The sequence below is a fragment of the Eucyclogobius newberryi genome, unplaced genomic scaffold (genome assembly GCF_026437365.1).
Source record: "Eucyclogobius newberryi isolate DKJ021-1_F unplaced genomic scaffold, fEucNew1.0.hap1 SCAF_6, whole genome shotgun sequence".
Classification (NCBI taxonomy): Eukaryota; Metazoa; Chordata; class Actinopteri; order Gobiiformes; family Gobiidae; genus Eucyclogobius; species Eucyclogobius newberryi.
Window position 1 is genome coordinate 7,753,011 of NW_027316278.1, and position 26,244 is coordinate 7,779,254.

A 26,244-nucleotide genomic window follows, 5' to 3' on the forward strand; every position below is an offset into this window, starting at 1 on the left:
TGTAGGTTCTACTTAAGGGCTGAACTTTATGTCTCTAAAAATGCATTTTAAGAACGTTATAATGTCCTAGATAAATTTGAGCATGCAAGTTGATCAATTGCAATAATAAAAGATAATTAGGGGCTGATTGAACAATGTTATTTCTAGGTAAAAATGTATATGTTGTTTTACCTGTAGTGTCTCACTTTGACACATTGTATATTTCTTTAAATGTACTACTGCAGTATTAAGCCTTCAGTCAAACATTTAAAGTAAAACACTGCTAATGGGACATTTTATATGTAGAAATGGCCCAAACGTCACATATTTAGGACATAGACTTATATATTTGGGGAAAATTATTGAGCCAGGTTTTATGTCTTGCTTCATTCTGTAGACATAGAAGATATAAAACATTTACAGAGAGCATCTTATTTAGTATTTGAGGAAATGTGTGTGAAAATTCAGATGTTGACATTTTCTGAAACGGACCAAGAAATCCGACTGTTCAATGCCATAAGATTTAGCTCACAATCCAGCCGTTTTTAAGATAAAATAAGATAAGCCTTTATTTGTCCCACAATGGGGAAATTCCAGTGTTGCAACACAAAGTAGGTACAGAAGTAATAATAAAAAACAGATACATTATTTAAAAAAACACTCTTATAAAACCTCTTATACTATATAATAATAACAATTGTGACACTCTTATTTATTTAGACACTTTATATTACCACTTCCATAGTGTATTTACAATGGCTGAAGGCTCGTCGACAGGGGGCGCTGTGGCCCGTTTCCATATGTAACTCACGCATTTCCAAACTTCCGCCGCCGATCTTCTCTCCAACGGTACCGCGGCGCCGTTACCATGACAACCGACCACACACAACAAACCAAACGTGGGACAAATGGGACACACCGTTTTCCCGTGAGTGACACCGACAACAGCGCACGGGAGGGGAAAAAAACACTGCATTACGGTAATTTAGGGCCGATTACGACGCTCGAGTGTAAACAAAACCACACGTAGATGGCGTGTGGTTTGAACTATTTGAATGGACGTCAAATAGCTCCGAATTATTAGCAGGAGCGCGTCGTTTTTCCCACGCGCGACGCCGGTGTGACCATGGCCGACGTGTGCGTGAAGGTGGCGGTGCGCGTCCGGCCGCTGCTGCCCAAGGAGACGCTCCACGGGCACCGGGCGTGCGTGAGAGCGGCGCCCGGGTCCGCGCGCGTGACGCTCGGCTCGGACCGCGACGACAGGACCTTCGCCTTCCACCGCGCGTTCGGGCCGGAGTGCGGCCAGGACGCGGTGTACGCCGAGTGCGTCCGGCCGCTGCTGGACGCGCTGCTGCGGGGATACAACGCCACGGTGTTCTGCTACGGCCAGACGGGCTCCGGGAAGACGTACACGCTGGAGGGAGGCGGCCCGGGTGAGAAGGAGGGAGATACAGTCTGCTTTTTATGGGTGTAACGCAAGTGTAACGCAGGTGTAACGGTGTGGAGTGGAGTGGTGTGGGGTGGGGTGGGGGGGACACAGAGCAGGTGGCACGGGGCAGGTGGCGCGGGGCAGGTGGCGCGGGGCAAGTGGCGCGGGGCAGGTGGCGCGGGGCAGGTGGCGCGGGGCAAGTGGCGCGGGGCAGGTGGCACGGGGCAGGTGGCACGGGGCAGGTTGCAGAGGGGCAGGTGGCAGAAGGGCAGGTGGCACGGGGCAGGTGGCACGGGGCAGGTGGCACGGGGCAGGTGGCAGAGGGGCAGGTGGCACGGGGCAGGTGGCAGAGGGGCAGGTGGTGCGGGGCAGGTGGCGCGGGGCAAGTGGCGCGGGGCAGGTGGCGCGGGGCAGGTTGCAGAGGGGCAGGTGGCAGAGGGGCAGGTGGCACGGGACAGGTGGCAGAGGGGCAGGTGGCAGAGGGGCAGGTGGGACGACACTCATGTAATAACAGACCTTGGCATGAAGTTGAACTCGTACAAAGGTTAACGTCAGTCATTTTTTACTTCAGTTCAAACTTCAGTTTCGAGATGTTCGCACTGTGTTGGTCTTAGATTGTCCTCGTCATTGTCCAGTGAGACGTGACCAGTGTCTTGTTTTGGTTAATGTCCAGATTATAAGCTAAGATAAGACTTTATTTGTCCACACAATGTTGCAACTCAAGTAGGTACAGAAGTAAAAGAACAAATCATTAATACTTATATTCTTAATAAGGAATAGACAGAAAAAAATTAAATAAGATATATTCTGCACTACATTTGTATATCTGTACAACTGTTGATTTGTGTACATATTAAGCCTATTTTTTATTGTTATTGTTATTCTGATAGCTTATTGTTAAGACTAATTCATCGTTCATTGTTTTATTGTTTTGTGTTGCACCGAATCACCAAGACAAGTTACTATGTTTGTGATTTTGTTCATTGACGGCAATAAACCTGATTCTGATTAAATGAGAATAGTGTGATGTCAAATGAGCGTGCAGCCCGAGAATACCACGTTGTAGATGTGAATGTGTTCTGCCGTCAGCCGCGGAGGGGGGGCTGATCGACCGCGTGGCCCATGACCTCTTCTGCTTGCTGGACGAGGGCGGCGAGGCGGCGGCGGCCCACACGGTGACCCTGTCGTACCTGGAGCTGTACCTGGAGGAGCTGAGGGACCTGCTGGACCTGCCCACGGAGCACAAGGCCCTGCACATCAGAGAGGACGACAAAGGAAACACCGGTGAACACAGCCGTCCCTTTGAATTATAATGTCACGTTTTAGCCTCACGATTATTTATGAATATTGACACAGTGAGTGGCGTTAATGTGACTCGCAGATTTGACCTGGAATCATCAGCCGCTCCTCTCCGACAGTGATGGATGTGTTTTATGTGTCAGTGGGACATTCCAGCCAAAGCAATACCATCCTATTATTATGATAGACTATTAATCGGAATAATCGTGACTAGTCGACTATTAAAATAATACAAATTGTTGTCTGGACAGTACAGACTCTTCAGACCTTCAGTCATTTCACCTTTTACATTTCAACCTTTATTTGGGAAAAAAATAAATAAAAAAAAAATCTGAATTTACAATAGAAAAAATTGTTGGATTAATCTAAAAAATAATCTCCGGCTTGTCAACTATAAAATCATTATTTCCATGGAGACACTCTGGAGACACACTCTGGAGACACACTCTGGAGACACACTCTGGAGACACTCTGGAAACACTCTGGAGGCACACTCTGGAGACACACTCTGGAGACACACTCTGGAGACACTCTGGAAACACTCTGGAGGCACACTCTGGAGACACACTCTGGAGACACTCTGGAGACACTCTGGAGACACACTCTGGAGTCACTTTGGAGACACACTCTGGAGACACTCTGGAGACACTCTGGAAACACTCTGGAGACACTCTGGAGACACATTCTGGAGACACACTCTGGAGACACTCTGGAGACTCTCTGGAGACTCTCTGGAGACACTCTGGAAACACTCTGGAGACACACTCTGGAGACACTCTGGAGACACACTCTGGAGACACTCTGGAGACACACTCTGGAGACACTCTGGAGACACTCTGGAAACACTCTGGAGACACACTCTGGAGTCACTCTGGAGACACACTCTGGAGACACTCTGGAGACACTCTGGAGACACACTCTGGAGACACACTCTGGAAACACTCTGGAGACACACTCTGGAGACACACTCTGGAGACACTCTGGAGACACACTCTGGAGACACACTCTGGAGACACACTCTGGAGACACACTCTGGAGACACTCTGGAGTCAATCTGGAGTCACTCTGGAGTCACTCTGGAGACACTCTGGAGACACTCTGGAGACACTCTGGAGGCACTCTGGAAACACTCTGGAGACACTCTGGAGACACTCTGGAGACACTCTGGAGACACTCCGGAGGCACACTCTGGAGACACTCTGGAGACACACTCTGGAGACACTCTGGAGACACACTCTGGAGTCACTCTGGAGACACTCTGGAGACACACTCTGGAGACACTCTGGAGACACTCTGGAAACACACTCTGGAGACACTCTGGAAACACTCTGGAGGCACACTCTGGAGACACACTCTGGAGTCACACTCTGGAGACACTCTGGAGACACACTCTGGAGACACTCTGGAGACACTCTGGAAACACTCTGGAGACACACTCTGGAGACACTCTGGAGACACACTCTGGAGACACACTTTGGAGACACTCTGGAGACACACTCTGGAGACACACTCTGGAGTCACACTCTGGAGACACTCTGGAGACACACTCTGGAGACACTCTGGAGACACTCTGGAAACACTCTGGAGACACTCTGGAGACACACTCTGGAGACACACTCTGGAGACACACTCTGGAGACACTCTGGAGTCACTCTGGAGACACTCTGGAGGCACACTCTGGAGACACTCTGGAGACACACTCTGGAGACACACTCTGGAGACACACTCTGGAAACACTCTGGAGACACTCTGGAGTCACTCTGGAGACACTCTGGAAACACTCTGGAGGCACACTCTGGAGACACTCTGGAGACACACTCTGGAGACACACTCTGGAGACACACTCTGGAGACACTCTGGAGACACACTTTGGAGACACTCTGGAGACACACTCTGGAGACACTCTGGAGACACTCTGGAGACACTCTGGAGACACTCTGGAGACACACTCTGGAGACACACTCTGGAGACACTCTGGAGACACACTTTGGAGACACTCTGGAGACACACTCTGGAGACACTCTGGAGACACTCTGGAGACACTCTGGAGACACCACCTGAGCGCACTGCAAGCCTGAAAGACGATCACCATTTCACACTCAACTTTTTGCTCCTGCCACGGAGAACATACTTTTCACAGACTTTCCACAGTTAAATGCTTGAATCAGGACTTTGTCTCTAAAGCGTCACTGCTGACTCGCTACAGTTTGGATTTGACCACAGAGGAAAAATGGGATTCAGCGCCATCAACAGGCTACAATTTATTCAAAAAATATATATAAAACAACAAAAATACATCATAACATAAAACAAACTGGCCAATGCAAAGAAAGGCGAGCCCCACGATTTATTCCATTGTTAATTATTTTGTTTCGGTTATTTCTTCCATAGGGTCAGGTATGATGTCTGTCCAGTCCTTAATCATCTGAGCAGTTTGTGTCATCCTTTTTTGTGAATGCCTTCTTCCCGCCAGAAGTTCACTCCAAACATATCTATCTATGGCGGGAGTTTGAGGCCTAAACACAGATCATTGTTCCAAAATCGAGTGGGACGGCGGTATCAAAAATAGTTTGCATTGCCTTGTTAATTTGTGCCCGACAGTCCCAAAACACATGGCAATGATTTGTCTCCCAGCAACCACAGTTTCTTCAGCATTCAGCCCCTCCCTATGAATAATGAGCCATGTGTTATGAAAAGACAGGTCAGATTCTTCCAAAAGTCACTCCTCATCAGTCAAAACAGAATGACCTTCCTTTTCCCATTGAATATTATTTCGTTTTCCCATTTGATATATTTAGTAGATTGGCTGTCCAAGTCGTAGCAAGCAGTTTTATGTTCCGTCCTGTGAATTGTAACACCATCGATTGTTTCAGAAGGGGGGACCAGACACAGCCCTGACTCATCCCTCTCTCCAAAGTTAGTGGATCCGTCAAATGGCCATTCATTTTGTTCTTGATGATGGACTATCGTAAAAAATAGTCTCTTTTAGAAAGCCACTGGGCGACACTGTGGCTGAACAAGCCTTTAAAAGTCTTGGTTGAGGTTCAGGTAAAGCACGATGGCAAAACGTGTCATTAAGCCGCCCGTTTCCCCTGCTTTGTGCCCACAGTGGTAGTCGGAGCCACAGAGACCCCGGTGGCGTCGGCCGAAGAACTCCTCAGCGTTCTGGAGACGGGAAACGCCCTCCGCCACACTAGCCCCACCGCCATGAACAACCAGTCCAGTCGCTCGCACGCCATCCTCACCCTCAACCTGCACCAGCTCGTCCATCGCCCCGAAACGTCCGGCGGGTCCGTGCGCAGCTCCAAACTCCACCTGGTCGACCTGGCGGGGTCCGAGCGCGCCGGCAAAACTGGCAACACCGGGCCACACCTCAAAGAGTCCGTGCACATCAACACGGGCTTACTGGCGCTCGGCAACGTCATCCGGGCGCTCACCGACCCCAAGCAGATCCGCAACGCCAAGCACGTCCCGTACAGAGACGCCAAGCTCACCCGTTTGCTCCGGGACTCTCTGGGGGGCCGGGCTCACACGCTGATGATGGCGTGTGTGAGCCCGTCCGACCGGAGCGTGACAGAAACCCTGAGCGTGCTGCAGTTCGCTTCGAGAGTGCAGCACATTAGAAATCACCCGGTGCCGTCCGCCGAGGCAGATGGGAAAGGAACACGGTGGGACCCCATGGAGGCCAAAGTGGGCGAGCTGGAGTTCCAAGTTCAAACCCTGAGGGGACTTCTGGAAGAGAAACAGAGGGAACTGCAAAACGAGCGAGGCAAGAATAAAGCTGGCGATGGAGAAGAGGGTTGCGAACCAGCCGCTGCTGAAGGTGAAAGTATAACGCCGAGGTACTTGGACTTGGCTGAGGAGGCGGGGGCACTGCTGGCGGAGGCGGCGCCCTCTATTGCCGACACTTGTTTCACGCGGAGGCTGGAGAAGTGGCAGGAAAGGCTCAGGACGAAGAGGGACGTGTGTCGAACTAGAGACGAGGGCGAAGATGAGAAGCAGACACGCAGCGAGGACGTGTTGAAGGTAACAGCGGATCGTTATCATGTTGTTTTTTCTGGTACTTAACAATAAATCACATGTGAGGATCTTTACACAATATTGATCTAAAGCAACTTAAGAACAGCCGCGGTGGAAACGATATTCCAAAAAGCTTGCTGTGATTGAGGGGATTTGTTTCGGTCATTTTGGGGATTTTTAAACATGCTCTTGCACTTGTACTTGTAATTTGAATAGTTCTAGCTATGTAATTGTACTTATTTACATTAGTGTCAAAAGCAGATCTATTATTCAGATGGATTGTCAAGTTCCTATATTTTTTCCCAACTCGTTCTGATCCTGCTCAACACACTCAGCACCAGCACCCATCGTGTTTTAGCTTTTGAATGAAGGGAAACCGAGTCCTCTGCTGCTGTTTTGAACGTGTTTGATGTTTCAGGGAGCTCTGGAGACGGCGGAAGAGATGATGCAGAAGAACGAGGCGGAGGTCAGACTGTTACACCAGAAGATCGAACAAATGAACCAGGAATGCAAAGCTCACCTGGAGGAACTGGAGGAGCAGCGCGAGCAGAATCACATCAAGGTGAACGTCCCCAAAAAAATAACAAGACTTTCCGTCATTATTTACATGGAGAGGTGGGAAGTGGGCCACTTCACGTTTGACTTCCTCCTCCCTCGTCTGTTCATTCGTTCCAGACTGAGCAGTTGGTGAACCAGCAGATCGCGATCGACCGCCTTCGGGGAGTCAAGTCCACTGCTTTGGGGACCAGAGAAAGCAGCTCGAGTGCGAGCTCAGAGAGGAGAGCTCAGAGTGTCTCTTTGCCCCGACAGAGCAGTGCTCCGCGGCCGCTCAGGAAGGTACTGTCCTGTCATAATTATGACACACACACAGTGTGGCGGCGTCATAATTATGGATTATACAGTTCGGTTTATATGTCATCAAAAACCTGCTCATGCATCGTCTTCTAATAATGTGAGTACTCAGGTTGCCAGAGTTTAACATAGTTTTTAGTTTATCATCAAACGCTTCCTTCATTTTGCTTCCAGACAAAGGCCTTGATATTTTTATTATTTTTATAATTAGGACTGTGCATATGAAACAATGTGTCAGCAGCAGCGTCAGTGTAAATATGGGCAGTTAGCACAATAGCTACATTTCGTTCCTTGTGCTAAGGCCGAGGTAAAAAGAAAACACAAATTCAGACACACAACTTGACAGTACAAGCCATGAGACGTTTCACACACACACGGCTCGCTACAGTACAAGCCATGAGACGTTTCACACACACACGGCTCGCTACAGTACAAGTCATGAGACGTTTCACACACACACGGCTCGCTACAGTACAAGCCATGAGACGTTTCACACACACGGCTCGCTACAGTACAAGTCATGAGACGTTTCACACACACATGGCTCGCACCAGTACAAGCCATGAGACGTTTCACACACACTGCTCGCTACAGTACAAGCCATGAGACGTTTCACACACACACGACTCGCTACAGTACAAGCCATGAGACGTTTCACACACACACTGCTCGCTACAGGACAAGCCATGAGACGTTTCGCACACACACGGCTCGCTACAGTACAAGTCATGAGACGTTTCGCACACACACGGCTCGCTTTCTGCATCTAAGTGTAAAACATTCTATCTCTTGAAAACCATGAGGAAAGAGCCTGATACTGAGATTGAGAGTGAATGCGCGTTGGCGGCCCACCCTGCGCGTTGGACCCTGCGCGTTGGCGGCCCACCCTGCGCGTTGGACCCTGCGCGTTGGCGGCCCACCCTGTGCGTTGGACCCTGCGCGTTGGTGGCACACCCTGCGCCTTGGCGGCCCACCCTGCTTCACCATCTGAATAAAGTGTTCTAACGCCGTGCACATGTCCAAACATTCATCCATGTGAACATCACCGAGTGCCAAAGGGTTTGCGAGAGCCAGGAATGTTGTGACAGATTGAAATAGCCACACCCTCTTTTAACAGCTTGACAGTATTAATATGTCTTCAGCGTGAAGCAGACGCTATCACAAGAGGAAGCTGCCAATTTCTCTTTTCTTTTTATCTAAAGGATTTTCTGTCCTGAAGGCTTTAATAGACAGGACAGTTTCGTGTGGAATCGGGATGAGAGGCAGCGCAAATGAATCTGTTCAAAATGCATAGATAGTGCGCTGATATGGGAAAGAATCAAACTAAAAGTGATGTGTCCATCCCGGAGACGCCTGTCACGCTGCAATGTCAAATAAATATGGGAAAGAGTGTCTGGAATGCTATGTATCTGGTCTGTCATTTCTTTGTGATTTTAATGCATTTTTTCCTGTCGTGTGAAGCGTGTGAATTGCCTTGTGAATGAAATGTGCTCTACAAATAAACTTGCCTTGCCCATAGATCCTCACTGTGGCCAGCAGAGGGAGACAGACGCCATATTCAAGTGTTTTTTTGTTTTGTTTTTATGTCAACATGTAATAATCCCCTTCCTGTCGGGTGTGTCCAGATCCACTCCAGCCCGCCGCACTTCTCACTGGAGCGGGTCATGGCCGCCTTTAAAATGAGAGGACTGCTCCTATTGGACGCGCTGGACAGGAAGCAGGAAGTGTACAGCCCTTTTATAGAACCGAGGAACCACGAATCGAGTCCATATAAGGAAGAGGAAGAAGAGGAAGAGGAGGAGGAGGGGTTTCAGAGTAAAATGGGGTTCAGGTAAAGCAATTTCATCCTTTTTCTGTAATTATTTCATCCGTTATTGATCTGATATGTGCATTATACTTTTGGTGTCGGCTCAGTGGGTTTATAATAAGCGATATCAGGAAATCATAATCTAGGCGCTGCAACAGAGAAAGTTGATAAGCAAAACTGCTGTGAATTTGTGTTGAAAAGGCGCTCGCTAAACCGCACATGGACAAGTCGACAGAAGAAAGTGATGGGACCAAAGAAAGACTCGGACGAAGCTGCAAATGGTAAGTTTTATTTTAAACTTTTATTCAGGATTCAGGAAGTCATTATTTGTTGTATGTGGGCATGTATTATTATTATTATTATTATTATTATTATTATTAAACAGATTTTGAGTTTTTAAGAGTCCGAAACGTGCTTGGAGTCGTGTTTTTGTCGTCCCCTCCGGTGCTCCTCTGTGTTTTTAAAGTCCATACACCTTCACGGGACTCAACACTGATCAGGATTTTAAACTGTAACAGGTTTAAAATATCACGTCATCAGAATGTTCTAAATTCTGGACTGAAGGCCAAATTAACTAGACAATAACAGATTTTCAATAATTAACAATTTAGATTTTCCAGTGAAAAACTAATTGCATTATCGAGCCTAAAAATGGGTAAATAAGTCTCACAAAAAGTGTAATTTGTGGTAAAGTATGTTCTATATCGGTGTATAAAATGGAAAATGATTGTGAGGTCAACATTCCTGTGGGTATTTGTCCATTAAAACCTCCAAAGTTTGATTTTACCTTCATAAAAAATGCATATTAAATCAATAGTAAACGTCTTAAACTGGGCTCTGATAACACGTCCATAGAGTTGAGTTTTTCCCAGTTTCTCGATTGAAATCACCTTGTGCTCCACTTCCTTTCTGCCATTCATTAAAGGCGCAATGGACGATTTTTCGGCGATTTGAGAAGTGCCCGTGCGGACTGATACAACAATGCGTTTGTTTATTAGCGCAACAGAGCGCATCGCATCTCTCGTCTCCCGTAGATTTCTGTCTTCTTCTGCGTCAGCTCGAACTGTCTTTCTCCGTCTTCATTTTGCCCCGTACACTGAGGGAACTATATTATGATAGATCCATGCGCTTAGGCACGCGGAAACGTGGGGACGAACCGCATGCGGCTGCAGGTGAGCGGTAGGTGCGTTTTATGATTGATACGTGGCAGGACAAATGGGCAGTCCACGCCACGAGGAAATAAGACTCAGATTTGTGCCCAAAAAATCGTCCATTCAACCTTTAATTTACAATACTTTTGCTCATACATTTTTAAAGGGGCCATATATTTAAACGGTCGAAACACTCTGGTTTGGTCTTCCACAGAAATGCTGCTTTTACACTGGCACACTGGATTATAAGGCCCACTGTCCGTGAATGGTCTATTTTAATCATTTTTCATATATAAGGCGCACGGACTATAAGGCGCATTAAGGTTGAGGAGGTATTAAGGCTTCGAGGTCAGTAAACACAACCAGAATTCATCCATATATAAGCAGCACTGGATTATAAGGCGCACTGACGTTTTTTTGAGAAAATTAAAGGCTTTTAAGTGCGCCTTATAGTGCGGAAAATACGGTAATCTACAATATGTGGGGGGAAAGAACATTTACAAGATTAAAGCTGTGTTATTCAACGTTAAACACCAACGCTGGGGTGTTCAAAGAGGCTTAGAACGCCTGAATAATACACGGTAATGACAATTAACTCACACGCCTTTATTTATCCGTAGAATTTGAAGATGAACAGCCAAAGCCGCTCCACAAAGCCAGGTCCAGTTTGAAGGGGAGGATTCGCGCCCTCTCCGTCATCATCAGAATGAAGGAGGAGCTGATTCGAGAGATGGACAAAACCGGTGAGTCGGATCAGATCGTGATACGGTTCGCGGTTCAATCCCTCGCGCGCTTTTTAAACACGCTCGGACTGAAACGTGAACCACTAATACAAGAATCACAGGCATGCCAGACGCAGAGGTGTGAACTACTGCGACGAACACGTGTTTTAGAAGTCAAACTGTTATTTCTACTGTAAAGTTACATGGACTGTCTGTTGTTCAGTTAAGAAATATTAAATCGAAATGTTTAAAAAGTTGAAATTAGGTGACTGAAGGCTTTCTACCTCGTTTTGATTGAATAATGCCACTGTCTTTGTCGTTAAAAGCTCTTTCTTGTATGTATTTTACTACGTACAGTCCAGATAACGAGTATAATCATCAAAATACAACCATGATTTCTATTTACAGTCACAATTAATCGTTGCATACCTCGTTAGCAGTTTTTTTAACTCTCTAAAGGCACAGTAAGGCTCCATCTACTGGCTGCAGAGGGAATGACAGTTTAGCTTCTCACGTCCTGGTCACGGCTCACAGTCGTTCTGATGGTGATCGAGACAGAACTTAGAGATGATTTGTGGAGTACCTTCTGGTGGAAATGTTCCACTTCATGGCATTAAACGTATCCACGGTGATGCCGCCAAGCAATTTTTTGATAATAATAACAATAAAAGCAAGGAAGATTTGTTTAATGCTTTACTATGGAACTCTCCAGAAGAAAAGATCCTGTGACTCTTTTGACCTTTATAGAGGTCACTCCAGAACTCGAGCCACCGTTCTCGTTCGATCTAGAACGTTGATCAAGTCGGGATTCATTCACCGTGCGTAAACTCCGATAAACATGAACTCCGTTGTGTTTGGTCGGACAGATAGATTGTCCCAGACGGTGGACGGAGACGGCGGTCGCAGTTCGGACGACAGAGGGGGAGCGCTGGCCAAGATCTCGCTGCAGAACCGGCAGATCCGAGCGCAGACCTTCCACAGTCTGCAGCACGTGCGCCAGCAGAGGGCAGCGCTGCAGGCCCGCGCCGCGCAAGAGAGTCCAGAGGCCGAAACGCGCCCGGTAAGGACCCTGTTTCCTTCCCTTCGCTCAGTCACACGCCTAAATACGGGTTTGGCGGTCTACGTTTCACAGGTCCGAGCCTCGGCGAGCAAACGAAACGAGGAGGACGGCCCAAAAGGACAGGTACGTCAGAGCTGCGTAACCCGACCTTTCTTTCTCTTTCTTGTTGATTATGTTTTTTGTTGAATGTGGCGCAGCGGGCGGTCGGGGACTGGCTGGAGGAGGCGGAGGAGCAGGTTCTTCAGTGGCGGGCCGAGCAGAAGGAGCTGGAGGAGGAGCAGAGGGGGAGAGCCGAGGTCCAGGAGAGACGAGAGGCGTGTCTGCAGCAGAGGGACCGGCTGCAGGACAAGAGGCTGCGCTCCAGTCAGGTCCGCTCGCATAAGACCAGGAGAGAGACTGATTTAAAATAAAACTTTCAAAATAAAATGAGCTCCACCTCAAACTGAAGCTGTTTTTGAACATGTTGGAGGTAAAAAAAAAAAATGCCTGAGCTCTTTGTAAAGTGAATATATGAGTTTTAGACACCTGTAGAGTTAAATATTTACAGAAGTGCACGTCTAACCCTTAAAATTAAGTATGTTTTTGCTTCCTTTCATATATTTAAAGTGCCCAAGCGTTTAAGAGTTTGTTTTGATCAGTTGTTGAGAAAAGGGAATAAAAGAGGACAAATTCAGAGGCCTCCACATCGTTAGAGGTTTTTAAAGGGGAGTGTGTAGAATTTGTATTTTTATATAATTTTGTGTCCCCAGATATGAGGTGGACACATTCAATTGAAATATTGTTTTTACCGTGTAATGTTGTCTTATTCTTAATCGCACAAACGTTACACAGTATGTTTTAACGTGGTGCTAGGCCTAAGTCCTGTGTGTGAGCCTAAAGCTGAACATGAGCCATGGCCCGAACACAAACTGAGGAGGAGAAACACTTAAATGTGTCTCTGTCTGACCTTAATAATCTTAATAGAAGTGTCTCAGGCCACGTCAAATTTCTATCAGACAATATAGTTTCTCTTTGTGTCATAAACAGAGTAAAAACGGTTCTCACGGTGAATCCTCTTCTCATGATTTAGGCCGTGGCTGCAGATCAAATGGCCCAGCAGTTTCGGGAGCCGCGGCACGGCCATATAGCCTCATGGCTAACCCTAACCCTAACCCTGACCCTGACCCTGACCTTAACCCTGACCCTAACCCTAACCTTAACCCTGACCCTAACATTAACCCTGACCCTGACCTTAACCCTGACCCTAACCTTAATCCTAACCGTAACCTTAACCCTAACCCTGACCTTAACCCTGACCCTGACCTTAACCCTAACCCTGACCCTGACCTTAACCCTGACCCTGACCTTAACCCTAACCCTGACCCTAACCTTAATCCTAACTGTAACCTTAACCCTAACCCTAACCCTAACCCTGACCCTGACCTTAACCCTGACCTTAACCCTAACCCTGACCCTAACCCTAACCCTGACCCTGACCTTAACCCTGACCCTGACCCTGACCTTAACCCTGACCCTAACCCTGACCCTAACCCTGACCTTAACCCTGACCCTGACCTTAACCCTGACCCTGACCTTAACCCTAACCCTGACCCTAACCTTAATCCTAACTGTAACCTTAACCCTAACCCTAACCCTAACCCTGACCCTGACCTTAACCCTGACCTTAACCTTAACCCTAACCCTGACCTTAACCCTGACCTTAACCCTAACCCTGACCCTAACCCTGACCCTGACCTTAACCCTGACCCTGACCTTAACCCTGACCCTAACCCTGACCCTAACCCTGACCTTAACCCTGACCCTGACCCTAACCTTAACCCTAACCCTAACCCTGACCCTGACCCTAACCCTGACCTTAACCCTGACCCTGACCCTAACCTTAACCCTAACCCTAACCCTGACCCTGACCCTAACCCTGACCTTAACCCTAACCCTGACCCTAACCTTAATCCTAACTGTAACCTTAACCCTAACCCTAACCCTAACCCTGACCCTGACCTTAACCCTGACCTTAACCCTAACCCTGACCCTAACCCTAACCCTGACCCTGACCTTAACCCTGACCCTGACCTTAACCCTGACCCTAACCCTGACCCTAACCCTGACCTTAACCCTGACCCTGACCTTAACCCTGACCCTGACCTTAACCCTAACCCTGACCCTAACCTTAATCCTAACTGTAACCTTAACCCTAACCCTAACCCTAACCCTGACCCTGACCTTAACCCTGACCTTAACCTTAACCCTAACCCTGACCTTAACCCTGACCTTAACCCTAACCCTGACCCTAACCCTGACCCTGACCTTAACCCTGACCCTGACCTTAACCCTGACCCTAACCCTGACCCTAACCCTGACCTTAACCCTGACCCTGACCCTAACCTTAACCCTAACCCTAACCCTGACCCTGACCCTAACCCTGACCTTAACCCTGACCCTGACCCTAACCTTAACCCTAACCCTAACCCTGACCCTGACCCTAACCCTAACCTTAACCCTAACCCTAACCCTGACCCTGACCCTAACCCTAACCTTAACCCTAACCCTAACCCTGACCCTGACCCTAACCCTGACCTTAACCCTGACCCTGACCCTGACCCTAACCCGGCGCGGTCAAATAGCCCAGCAGTTTCAGGAGCCGCGGCACATAATAACATGTCAGTTTCGCGGCTCTGTAAACGTTCCCAATGACTTAATCTCCTGTGGCAACAAAATCCTTCTTAGTTACAGTTGATGTGTAAATGATGTGGGTCAGTATTTGGCACCGGCTTTGAACGTTGATAAAGCTAAAGCCGCGTCGTGATCGCAGGTGCTGAGCCGGGACCTGCTGCGCATGTCGGTGCAGTTAGAACATCTGGAGGAGAAGATTGAGGAGACCGACGTGGGACGAGCTGAGGGCGTTTCTGTGGAGGAACTGAGACAGGAGCGGGACGGACTCCAGCGGAGACGGGACGCTCTGGAGCAACAGCTACAGGACAACCAAGTGCTCCCCCCGGAGGTACATGACACAACCAAGTGCTCCCCTCGCACGTCCCACTCGCCTCGCGCGTCCCACTCGCCTCGCGCGTCCCACTCGCCTCGCGCGTCCCACTCCCCTCGCGCGTCCCACTCCTCCTGCGTGTCCCACTCCTCCTACGCGTCCCCTCGCGCGTCCCACTCCCCTCGCGCGTCCCACTCCCCTTGCGCGTCCCACTCCTCCAGTGCTTCCACTCCCCTCGCGCGTCCCACTCCCCTCGCGTGTCCCACTCCCCTTGCGCGTCCCACTCCTCCAGTGCTTCCACTCCCCTCGCGCGTCCCACTCCCCTCGCGCGTCCCACTCCCCTTGCGCGTCCCACTCCTCCAGTGCTTCCACTCCCCTCGCGCGTCCCACACCCCTCGCGCGTCCCACTCCCCCCGCGCGTCCACTCCTCCCGCGCGTCCCACTCCTCCCGCGCGTCCACTCCTCCCGTGCGTCCACTCCTCCCGCGCGTCCACTCCTCCCGCGCGTCCACTCCCCTCGCGCTTCCCACTCCCCTCGCGCGTCCCACTCCTCCCGCGCGTCCACTCCTCCCGCGCGTCCACTCCTCCCGCGCGTCCACTCCCCTCGCGCGTCCCACTCCTCCCGCGCGTCCACTCCCTCTGTCTTATGTCTTATGTGTCCAGGAGGAGCGCCGGCTGCTGGAGCTGGAGGAGGCTCTGGAGACACTGGACACAGCTCTGGAGTTCAAAACCCAGTGCGTCCAGAGGAAACAGTGGTCGTCCCACAGCTGGAGCCGCAGAGAGGAGACCCACCTGAGGACTGTCCACAGACGCCTGCAGGAGCTGACCCCGCCCCAAATCACTGAGCTCCTCCTCAAGTACTTCAACAAGGTCGGACTAAGTACACCTGAAAGTACACGTTTGTGTCTCTTCTACTGAAACCACTTGAATTCAGAATGATTAAGCGTATTTTTAGGCAAATATCTATTAATTGAGAAGTTGTAGTTGTTGTAGTAGTAATGATTAGTACTTAAGGAAGTTGTTTGAAGTTGTAGTAGTTAGAACTTAAGGAAGTAGAGGTTAATTATTAGAAGTAGTGGATGTCAAAAGTAACGTAAATAGACAGTAACATAGTAACATAAAGTAAGATAAAGTAAGATAAAGACCATACGGTAATGGTAACATAAAGTATAAAGACCACACAGTAATGGTAACAAAGTATAAAGACCACATGGTAATGTTAACATAAAGTTAGATAAAGACCACATGGTAATGGTAACAAAGTATAAAGACCACATGGTAATGGTAACATAAAGTTAGATAAAGACCACATGGTGATTGTAACGTAAGTATAAAGACCACACGGTAATGGTAACGTAAAGTAAGATAAAGACCACATGGTGATTGTAACGTAAGTATAAAGACCACACGGTAATGTTAACATAAAGTATAAAGACCACACAGTAATGGTAACATAAAGGAAGATAAAGACCACATGGTAATGGTAACATAAAGTAAGATAAAGACCACATGGTAATGGTAACATAAAGTAAGATAAAGACCACATGGTAATGGTAACATAAAGTTAGATAAAGACCACATGGTAATGGTAACGTAAAGTAAGATAAAGACCACATGGTGATTGTAACGTAAGTATAAAGACCACACGGTAATGTTAACATAAAGTATAAAGACCATACGGTAATGGTAACATAAAGTAAGATAAAGACCACACGGTAATGGTAACATAAAGTAAGATAAAGACCACATGGTAATGGTAACATAAAGTTAGATAAACACCACATGGTAATGGTAACGTAAAGTAAGATAAAGACCACATGGTGATTGTAACGTAAGTATAAAGACCACACGGTAATGTTAACATAAAGTATAAAGACCACACAGTAATGGTAACATAAAGTAAGATAAAGACCACATGCTAATGGTAACATAAAGTAAGATAAAGACCACATGGTAATGGTAACATAAAGTATAAAGACCACACGGTAATGGTAACATAAAGTATAAAGACCACACAGTAATGGTAACATAAAAGTATAAAGACCACATGGCAATGGTAACATAAAGTAAGATAAAGACCACATGGTAATGTAACATAAAGTAAGATAGAGACCAGATGGTAATGGTAACATAAAGTAAGATAAAGACCACATGGTAATGTAACATAAAGTAAGATAAAGACCACATGGTAATGTAACATAAAGTAAGATAGAGACCAGATGGTAATGGTAACATAAAGTAAGATAAAGACCACATGGTAATGGTAACATAAAGTAAGATAAAGACCACATGGTAATGTAACATAAAGTAAGTTAAAGACCACATGGTAAAGTAAGATAAAGACCACATGGTAATGGTAACATAAAGTAAGATAAAGACCACATGGTAATGGTAACGTAAAGTAAGATCAAGACCACATGGTAATGGTGGCATAAAGTAAGATAAAGACCACATGGTATTGGTAACATAAAGTAAGATAAAGACCACATGGTAATGGTAACATAAAGTATAAAGACCACATGGTAATGGTGAAATAAAGTAAGATAAAGACCACACGGTAATGGTAACATAAAGTATAAAGACCACATGGTAATGGTAACATAAAGTATAAAGATCACATGGTAATGGTAACATAAAGTATAAAGACCACATGGTAATGGTAACATAAAGTAAGTTAAAGACCACATGTTAAAGTAAGATAAAGACCACATGGTAATGGTAACATAAAGTAAGATAAAGACCACATGGTAATGTAACATAAAGTAAGTTAAAGACCACATGATAAAGTAAGATAAAGACCACATGGTAATGGTAACATAAAGTAAGATAAAGACCACATGGTAATGGTAACGTAAAGTAAGATCAAGACCACATGGTAATGGTGGCATAAAGTAAGATAAAGACCACATGGTATTGGTAACATAAAGTAAGATAAAGACCACATGGTAATGGTAACATAAAGTATAAAGACCACAAGGTAATGGTGAAATAAAGTAAGATAAAGACCACATGGTAATGGTAACGTAAAGTATAAAGACCACATGGTAATGGTAACATAAAGTAAGATAAAGACCACATGGCAATGGTAACATAAAGTAAGATAAAGACCACATGGTAATGGTAACAAAGTATAAAGACCACATGGTAATGGTAACATAAAGTAAGATAAAGACCACATGGTAATGGTAACATAAAGTAAGATAAAGACCACATGGTAATGGTAACATAAAGTATAAAGACCACATGGTAATGGTAACATAAAGTAAGATAAAGACCACACGGTAATGGTAACATAAAGTATAAAGACCACATGGTAATGGTAACATAAAGTATAAAGACCACATGGTAATGGTAACATAAAGTATAAAGACCACATGGTAATGGTAACATAAAGTTAGATAAAGACCACATGGTAATGGTAACGTAAAGTAAGATAAAGACCACATGGTGATTGTAACGTAAGTATAAAGACCACACGGTAATGTTAACATAAAGTATAAAGACCACACGGTAATGGTAACATAAAGTAAGATAAAGACCACACGGTAATGGTAACATAAAGTAAGATAAAGACCACATGGTAATGGTAACATAAAGTTAGATAAATACCACATGGTAATGGTAACGTAAAGTAAGATAAAGACCACATGGTGATTGTAACGTAAGTATAAAGACCACACGGTAATGTTAACATAAAGTATAAAGACCACACAGTAATGGTAACATAAAGTAAGATAAAGACCACATGCTAATGGTAACATAAAGTAAGATAAAGACCACATGGTAATGGTAACATAAAGTATAAAGACCACACGGTAATGGTAACATAAAGTATAAAGACCACACAGTAATGGTAACATAAAAGTATAAAGACCACATGGCAATGGTAACATAAAGTAAGATAAAGACCACATGGTAATGTAACATAAAGTAAGATAGAGACCAGATGGTAATGGTAACATAAAGTAAGATAAAGACCACATGGTAATGTAACATAAAGTAAGATAAAGACCACATGGTAATGTAACATAAAGTAAGATAGAGACCAGATGGTAATGGTAACATAAAGTAAGATAAAGACCACATGGTAATGGTAACATAAAGTAAGATAAAGACCACATGGTAATGTAACATAAAGTAAGTTAAAGACCATATGGTAAAGTAAGATAAAGACCACATGGTAATGGTAACATAAAGTAAGATAAAGACCACATGGTAATGGTAACGTAAAGTAAGATCAAGACCACATGGTAATGGTGGCATAAAGTAAGATAAAGACCACATGGTATTGGTAACATAAAGTAAGATAAAGACCACATGGTAATGGTAACATAAAGTATAAAGACCACATGGTAATGGTGAAATAAAGTAAGATAAAGACCACACGGTAATGGTAACATAAAGTATAAAGACCACATGGTAATGGTAACATAAAGTATAAAGACCACATGGTAATGGTAACATAAAGTATAAAGACCACATGGTAATGGTAACATAAAGTAAGTTAAAGACCACATGTTAAAGTAAGATAAAGACCACATGGTAATGGTAACATAAAGTAAGATAAAGACCACATGGTAATGTAACATAAAGTAAGTTAAAGACCACATGATAAAGTAAGATAAAGACCACATGGTAATGGTAACATAAAGTAAGATAAAGACCACATGGTAATGGTAACGTAAAGTGAGATCAAGACCACATGGTAATGGTGGCATAAAGTAAGATAAAGACCACATGGTATTGGTAACATAAAGTAAGATAAAGACCACATGGTAATGGTAACATAAAGTATAAAGACCACAAGGTAATGGTGAAATAAAGTAAGATAAAGACCACATGGTAATCGTAACGTAAAGTATAAAGACCACATGGTAATGGTAACATAAAGTAAGATAAAGACCACATGGCAATGGTAACATAAAGTAAGATAAAGACCACATGGTAATGGTAACAAAGTATAAAGACCACATGGTAATGGTAACATAAAGTAAGATAAAGACCACATGGTAATGGTAACATAAAGTAAGATAAAGACCACATGGTAATGGTAACATAAAGTATAAAGACCACATGGTAATGGTAACATAAAGTAAGATAAAGACCACACGGTAATGGTAACATAAAGTATAAAGACCACATGGTAATGGTAACATAAAGTATAAAGACCACATGGTAATGGTAACATAAAGTATAAAGACCACATGGTAATGGTAACATAAAGTAAGTTAAAGACCACATGTTAAAGTAAGATAAAGACCACATGGTAATGGTAACATAAAGTATAAAGACCATACGGTAATGGTGACATAAAGTATAAAGACCACATGGTAATGGTAACATAAAGTAAGATAAAGACCACATGGTAATGGTACCATAAAGTATAAAGACCACATGGTAATGGTAACATAAAGTATAAAGACCACATGGTAATGATAACATAAAGTATAAAGACCACATGGTAATGATAACATAAAGTAAGATAAAGACCACATGGTAATGGTAACATAAAGTAAGATAAAGACCACATGGTAATGGTAACATAAAGTAAGATAAAGACCACATGGTAATGGTAACATAAAGTGACTCTTTGGCGTAAACAGTATGTCTCCTGTTGGGCGTGGCCCTCTGCAGGTGGTGCGTCTTCGTGAGGCGGAGCAGGCGTTGCTATGGCGCTGTGAAGAGCTGGAGCTCCAGACTTCAGAGCAGGACGCGGCTCTGAGGGCGATGGAGGGGAACGTGCAGCGTTTGGCCCTGGACACGGACCGACGAATGATGCAGCAGCACCGTGACAACCAGAGCAACGTCCAGCTCCTGCTCAGCCAGCTCCGCGGTGAGGCCGCCGGGGTTTCTCTGTCCTGCACTGCGGTGAAAGAGTTTGACCTCCACGTTCTGCCCAGGCATTAGACAATATGACAATGTGCTGAATGCCCCTCCTCACGAAGCCCCGCTACGATCGATCGACTAAGTGTGACTAGTCGACTATAAAAGATCATTTAAATATAGTACAGACTCTAAACACATACGAGAATAGCTTTTATAACAGAGACCGTGGCATTATTAAACGCTGTATTCGTAAATATTCTTCGTCTAGAAACCTTCAGTGGCAATTTTTAATGTTTATTTACTTAAAGGCGGTATGGACGATTTTTCGTCGATTTGAGAACTCAGGCGGAAGTGCGCATGTGCACTCCCCCGTGTGGACTGATACAACACACACATGCGTTTGTTTATTAGCGCAACGGAGCGCATCGCATCGCTCGTCTCCCGTAGATTTCAGTCCACTTCTGCGTCAGCTCGAACTGTCTTTCTCCGTCTTCATTTTGCCCCGTACACTGAGGGAACTATATTATGATAGATCCATGCGCTTAGGCACGCGGAAACGTGGGGACGAGCCTGACGCGGCTGCAGGTGAGCGATAGGTGCGTTTTATGATTGATACGTGGCAGGACAAATGATTTATCCACGCCACGAGGAAATATGATAAAAGATTTGCTGAAAAAAATCGTCCATTCCACCTTTAATAATGTATTTCAAAAGTCTCGATGTACAATAGAAGTCATGGTTTAACTAGTTGACGACTTAAGTAATTGTTTGTTACACTTTTTGTTGCTCTTTGGTCTTTGGGACATAAGAACATCGTGAGTGGGCACAACACTCTCAGGAAACAGGCCCAGGCCAACACTGTAAACAAGAATCTGTTGTTAATGTTTTGCCTGGTACAATAAAGGTTCAATTAAAATACAAAAATGAAGCATAGTATTTTAACCAATACAATTTACAAATATAGCCGCAAGCGGCAATGATCGGCCCTCGCCACGCCGCAAGAGGAGGGGGCGCTAACGCGCTCCAATTGTCCTTTTAGTACGCCTACTGCTGAATCTGTGACGCTGTCACATCTTCTCCCCTTTGTTTTACCATCAAAAAGCAATTTTATTTTGAATTCTTGGCAAAATGTGCCGCACAGACACCGTGACCGTGAAGGTTTCGGTCATCGTTACGGCAACGCCATAACAATTATGACATGGGTCTCATTGACTTTTTTGATGGGGATGCTAAAATTGAGTTGTGTGTCAAATTTCATATAATTTCGCAAAACTAAACATTTAACCTCCATTTAAAATCTATAGGGGGCGCTGTGGCTCCAAATTAATTTATTTCACTTCAAGTAGGTTTAGGGCAAAGAGTTTAACAACTGATTCTAATTTGACGCAATTCGGACTTTATCTGCGCAAACGGCAGAAATGTAAAATTTGGGAGATTTCTGAAATTCTTGCTACAGTTTGCGGCTTTGCCGCACAGAGACCGTGACAGGGTCAATGTAATTTGAATAACTTTTGATGTCCCACTCCTCAGTAGCATTTTCACCAAATTTCAGCTTTTTAGGGCCAACGCCCTGGGAGGAGTTCGTAAAAGTATGACGTTTGGAAAAACTCCGAAGTCATGTTTAGCCATTTTTGAAGCAATATGGCCGACATTTGGTTGGGCGGACGGCGTTGCCGTAGTAATATTTTTTACTTCTCTTGTCACCATCTACCTCTGCGCCAAATTTCATGATTCTACGATCAGATTTTTTTTGGGTCATTTCCCATCTCTCAATGCATTTTTGGTACATTTGGGGGCGCTGACGCGCCAATTTTTTTTATTTTAGAAAAGGGAAATAGCCAGAATGTAGAGAGGCACGATTTTTAGAGGTGTGCAAATTTTTGTGACTTTTCGTCAATGTTCACTGGGTGAAAAATAGGGGGGTTGGTCCCGAGAAGAAGAAGAAGAAGAAGAAGAAGAAAGAATATTAAAGCCGCAAGCGGCATCCAACGGCCCTCGCGGGCCGCCGGCCTTCCGACTCTGCGCTTTCGACTTGATAAAGATGGCGCCCTTATTGTGTGTTGAATAAAAAAAGAACTTGACAGACGGCGACACATTGGATATGGCCAATCCAGTGCAAATGAACACAAGTGTCAGTCAAATTTGCTGCACCGCCGCACAGAGACCGTAGCACTTGGAATAAAAATATGGATAACTTTTGATGCCCCGCTTGTGTAGATGATTTTCTCCAAATATGAACTTGATCGGACAATCGCCCTAGGAGGAGTTCGTTAAAGTGTGAAGCGTAAAAATGTGGTGATTTGAGCGATTCTACGATTTTCCCATAAGGATAACATGGGATGTTTCTGTCATCGCTACGGTTACGCCGTACAAAATATGACTTTGGCTCTCATACTTTTATGATTTGGATGGCAAATTAGAATTTTGTTCAAAATATCATGTCATTTGGAAAAACTCTATTGTTTATAGGCCACTCTGAAGGCCAAATAGTCAGAATTCTGGGAAACGTTTGCGGCTCCGTCGCACAGAGACCATAAAAGTTATCCTTAAAATTTGGATAACTTTAGATGCCCCACTTGTCTAAAGGACGTACACCGATTTTGAGGTCGGTGGGCAAAACGCACTAGGAGGACTTCGTTAAAGTGTGAAACATAAAAATGTGGATATTTGAGAGATTTAGCGGTTTTCCCATAGGGATAACATTGGAGGTTTCTGTCATCGCTACGACTACGCCGTAAAAAATAAGGCATTTGTCTGATTGGCTTTTTTGATCGGGACGCCAAAATAGAATTTTGGGTAAAGTTTAGACAATTTTGGTAAAACTAATTTTTGACCTTCAATGTTAATTTAAAGGTCACTCTGTAGGGGGCGCTATCGCGGCCATTTCAATTTTGTCAGCCTAAACTGGTCCAAACTAGAAAGTTTAACAACTGATTCAAATTTGGTCCTAATCGGACTGGTTTTGATCAAATGGGAGCAATTTTTAGATCTGCAATATTCCAAAATAAGTTGTCCAACTTTGCGGCCGCGCCGCACACAGACCGTAAAAGGTATCTCAAAAAATTGAATAACTTTAGATGCCTCACTTGTCCAGAGGACGTACGCCGATTTTGAAGTCGGTGGGCAAAACGCCCTAGGAGGAGTTCGTCAAAGTTTGACGTGAACAAAATGGCTAACACAGCGTGTTTTCATTTTCAAAGGAAGATGGCGGGCATAGGGTAAGTCTGGAGGCGTGGCCACAGTAATATTTTTTTTTTGTCCTCAAGAGAGGAATGCGTGTCCCGAATTTCGTAGCTCTACGACAAAGTTGACCTCGGGGCGTCTCCCATAGGCGCAATGTATTTTGACTTTTGTCGGTGGCGCTGTCGCGCCATTTTTTAACGAAAAAAAAAATGGCCCAGAAAAAATCAAATTTTTCGCCGATTCTGAATTTTGGGCAAAGTTTGGTGAGTTTTTGAGCATGTTCAGGGGGTCAAATTAGAGTTCAAAGCGATGAAGAACAAGAAAAATAATAATAATATTTTTAGCAAAAACAATATAGCCGTTTCCACTATAACAACAAATTATACATCGTTTGAAAGCTCTAAGCCTTCCCGATGCCTTCATGGGGTGGAATCATCATTACGAGCGCTTACGCGCTCGTCACTCCCTATTCCGTCGGGATGCCCCGCCCACTCCCCATAGACTTCCATTGATTTGAGCAGATACAAGCATGGCCCATGCCTGCGGCATGGACTCTCGCGTACGGGACGATGCCAGGAGGGTTTTTGGAGGAATGCAGCGCTTCGCGCTGCTGTTGTCAACAATGAGTGAATGGACTACGCCCATTCACTCATTGTTGACTTTTTCTGTCATAGCAGGAGTAAGTATGCATGATCCATGCCTTCGGCATGGGCTAGTTCACTGTACTTGCCAGGGGCGACGGGGTACCAAACATGCGGGCTGCGCCCGCATGTTTGGTCAGGCAGTTGCAACGCTGCCCAATAGGCCCTCCGCCCTGCTGGGGCTCGGGCCTAATTAGCGTTAGAATTTTACATCATGTATTTCTCCGTATAATCTAGATTTGTGTCGAGGTTTACAAAGTAATGACGTGACCTTAGATTCCTAAATAACCCTCAAACTAACTTCTACTGTCTATTTAACTATTTAGAAGTGCTATAATGTAAATACTATGAATTCTGGCACCCTCAAATATCATGGTCTAATACAATATTTACTACTATACGATCATCATTTGTATTTCGAGTGTCTTTTGTGTTTTGTTGAGTTGTTTTTTGTCATTGCCATTAATCACATTTAAGACATTTCTAATAATAATCAAACTAATCATGTTATTAAATGGCAATAATTTAAAAAAACTCGCCTGTGTTCTTTATGTTCAGGTAATTAATACAGAAAGACAGTTTTATCAGATGTTAATGAGTCAAAATACAATAGAAAACAAATACAATACATGTTTGTCCCATTGCTCGATTCTGAAAAGCTCTTTATTCGCAGATCTGGCTGGTAACGGAGGCGGTGACCAGCGGGAGATGCAGGACAGGCTTCGGCAGCTGGAGAAGGAGCTGTTCTTCTACAAAAGCTCCAGTCGCAATCTGAAAAAGCAACTTCGAGAGCTCGGCGCCTCCGGTGACCACGTGGCAAACCTGCAACAAAACAAAGAGACGCGCGCCGACGGACCAGATGCGCCGGCCAAAACGCACGTCCCGACCACGCACGTCCTGACCACGCACGCCCCGACCACGCACGTCCCGACCACGCACGCCATCGTCAGCTCCGCCACGACGACGCGCTCCCAAACCCGCTGCCTTTCGCTGCGGGACTCCACCGCTTCTGCGTCTTTTCGTCTCCAAGGAAACGACGACAGTTCACGTTGGGACAGTCCCGCGTCTCCCGGACAGGTCGGTGACGGCGCCGCATCTCACGGGTCCGAGGACGAGCTGACCCCGGTCCGAGTCCATCGCCGGGATCTCAGGCAGATCTCCCTGTCGCGCCTGCATGCCAGCCGCTCGGCCAGCCGCTCGGCCAGCCGCTCGGCCAGCAGGGGGCGGGCTACGGTGCACTGCAGCTCAGAAACGACAATGCTCGACGATTCGATTGAGGTGGCAAGAAAAAACTGA

At 45.4% G+C, this 26,244-nt stretch overlaps 2 protein-coding genes across 2 annotated transcripts in view; one reads left to right on the top strand and one right to left on the bottom strand.

Annotated features, from left to right (window-relative positions):
• The window catches only part of rmi1 (RMI1, RecQ mediated genome instability 1, homolog (S. cerevisiae)), a 128,015-nt gene extending 122,647 nt beyond the window's left edge, over nucleotides 1-5,368 (bottom strand). Inside the window, exon 1 of the mRNA XM_072433489.1 lies at nucleotides 5,346-5,368. The gene's annotated coding sequence lies outside the window, so the exon portion shown is untranslated. The remainder of the gene's footprint in view (nucleotides 1-5,345) is intronic.
• Nucleotides 1,106-26,244, top strand: LOC140346852 (kinesin-like protein KIF27). Its single transcript, XM_072433067.1, has 15 exons — nucleotides 1,106-1,412; nucleotides 2,498-2,692; nucleotides 5,817-6,733; nucleotides 7,146-7,289; nucleotides 7,403-7,564; nucleotides 9,205-9,410; nucleotides 9,588-9,667; nucleotides 11,158-11,280; nucleotides 12,126-12,319; nucleotides 12,392-12,442; nucleotides 12,517-12,687; nucleotides 15,129-15,317; nucleotides 15,962-16,168; nucleotides 20,933-21,131; nucleotides 25,622-26,244. The coding sequence occupies exons 1-15, from the start codon at nucleotides 1,106-1,108 to the stop codon at nucleotides 26,242-26,244; spliced, it is 3,768 nt and encodes a 1,255-aa protein (XP_072289168.1).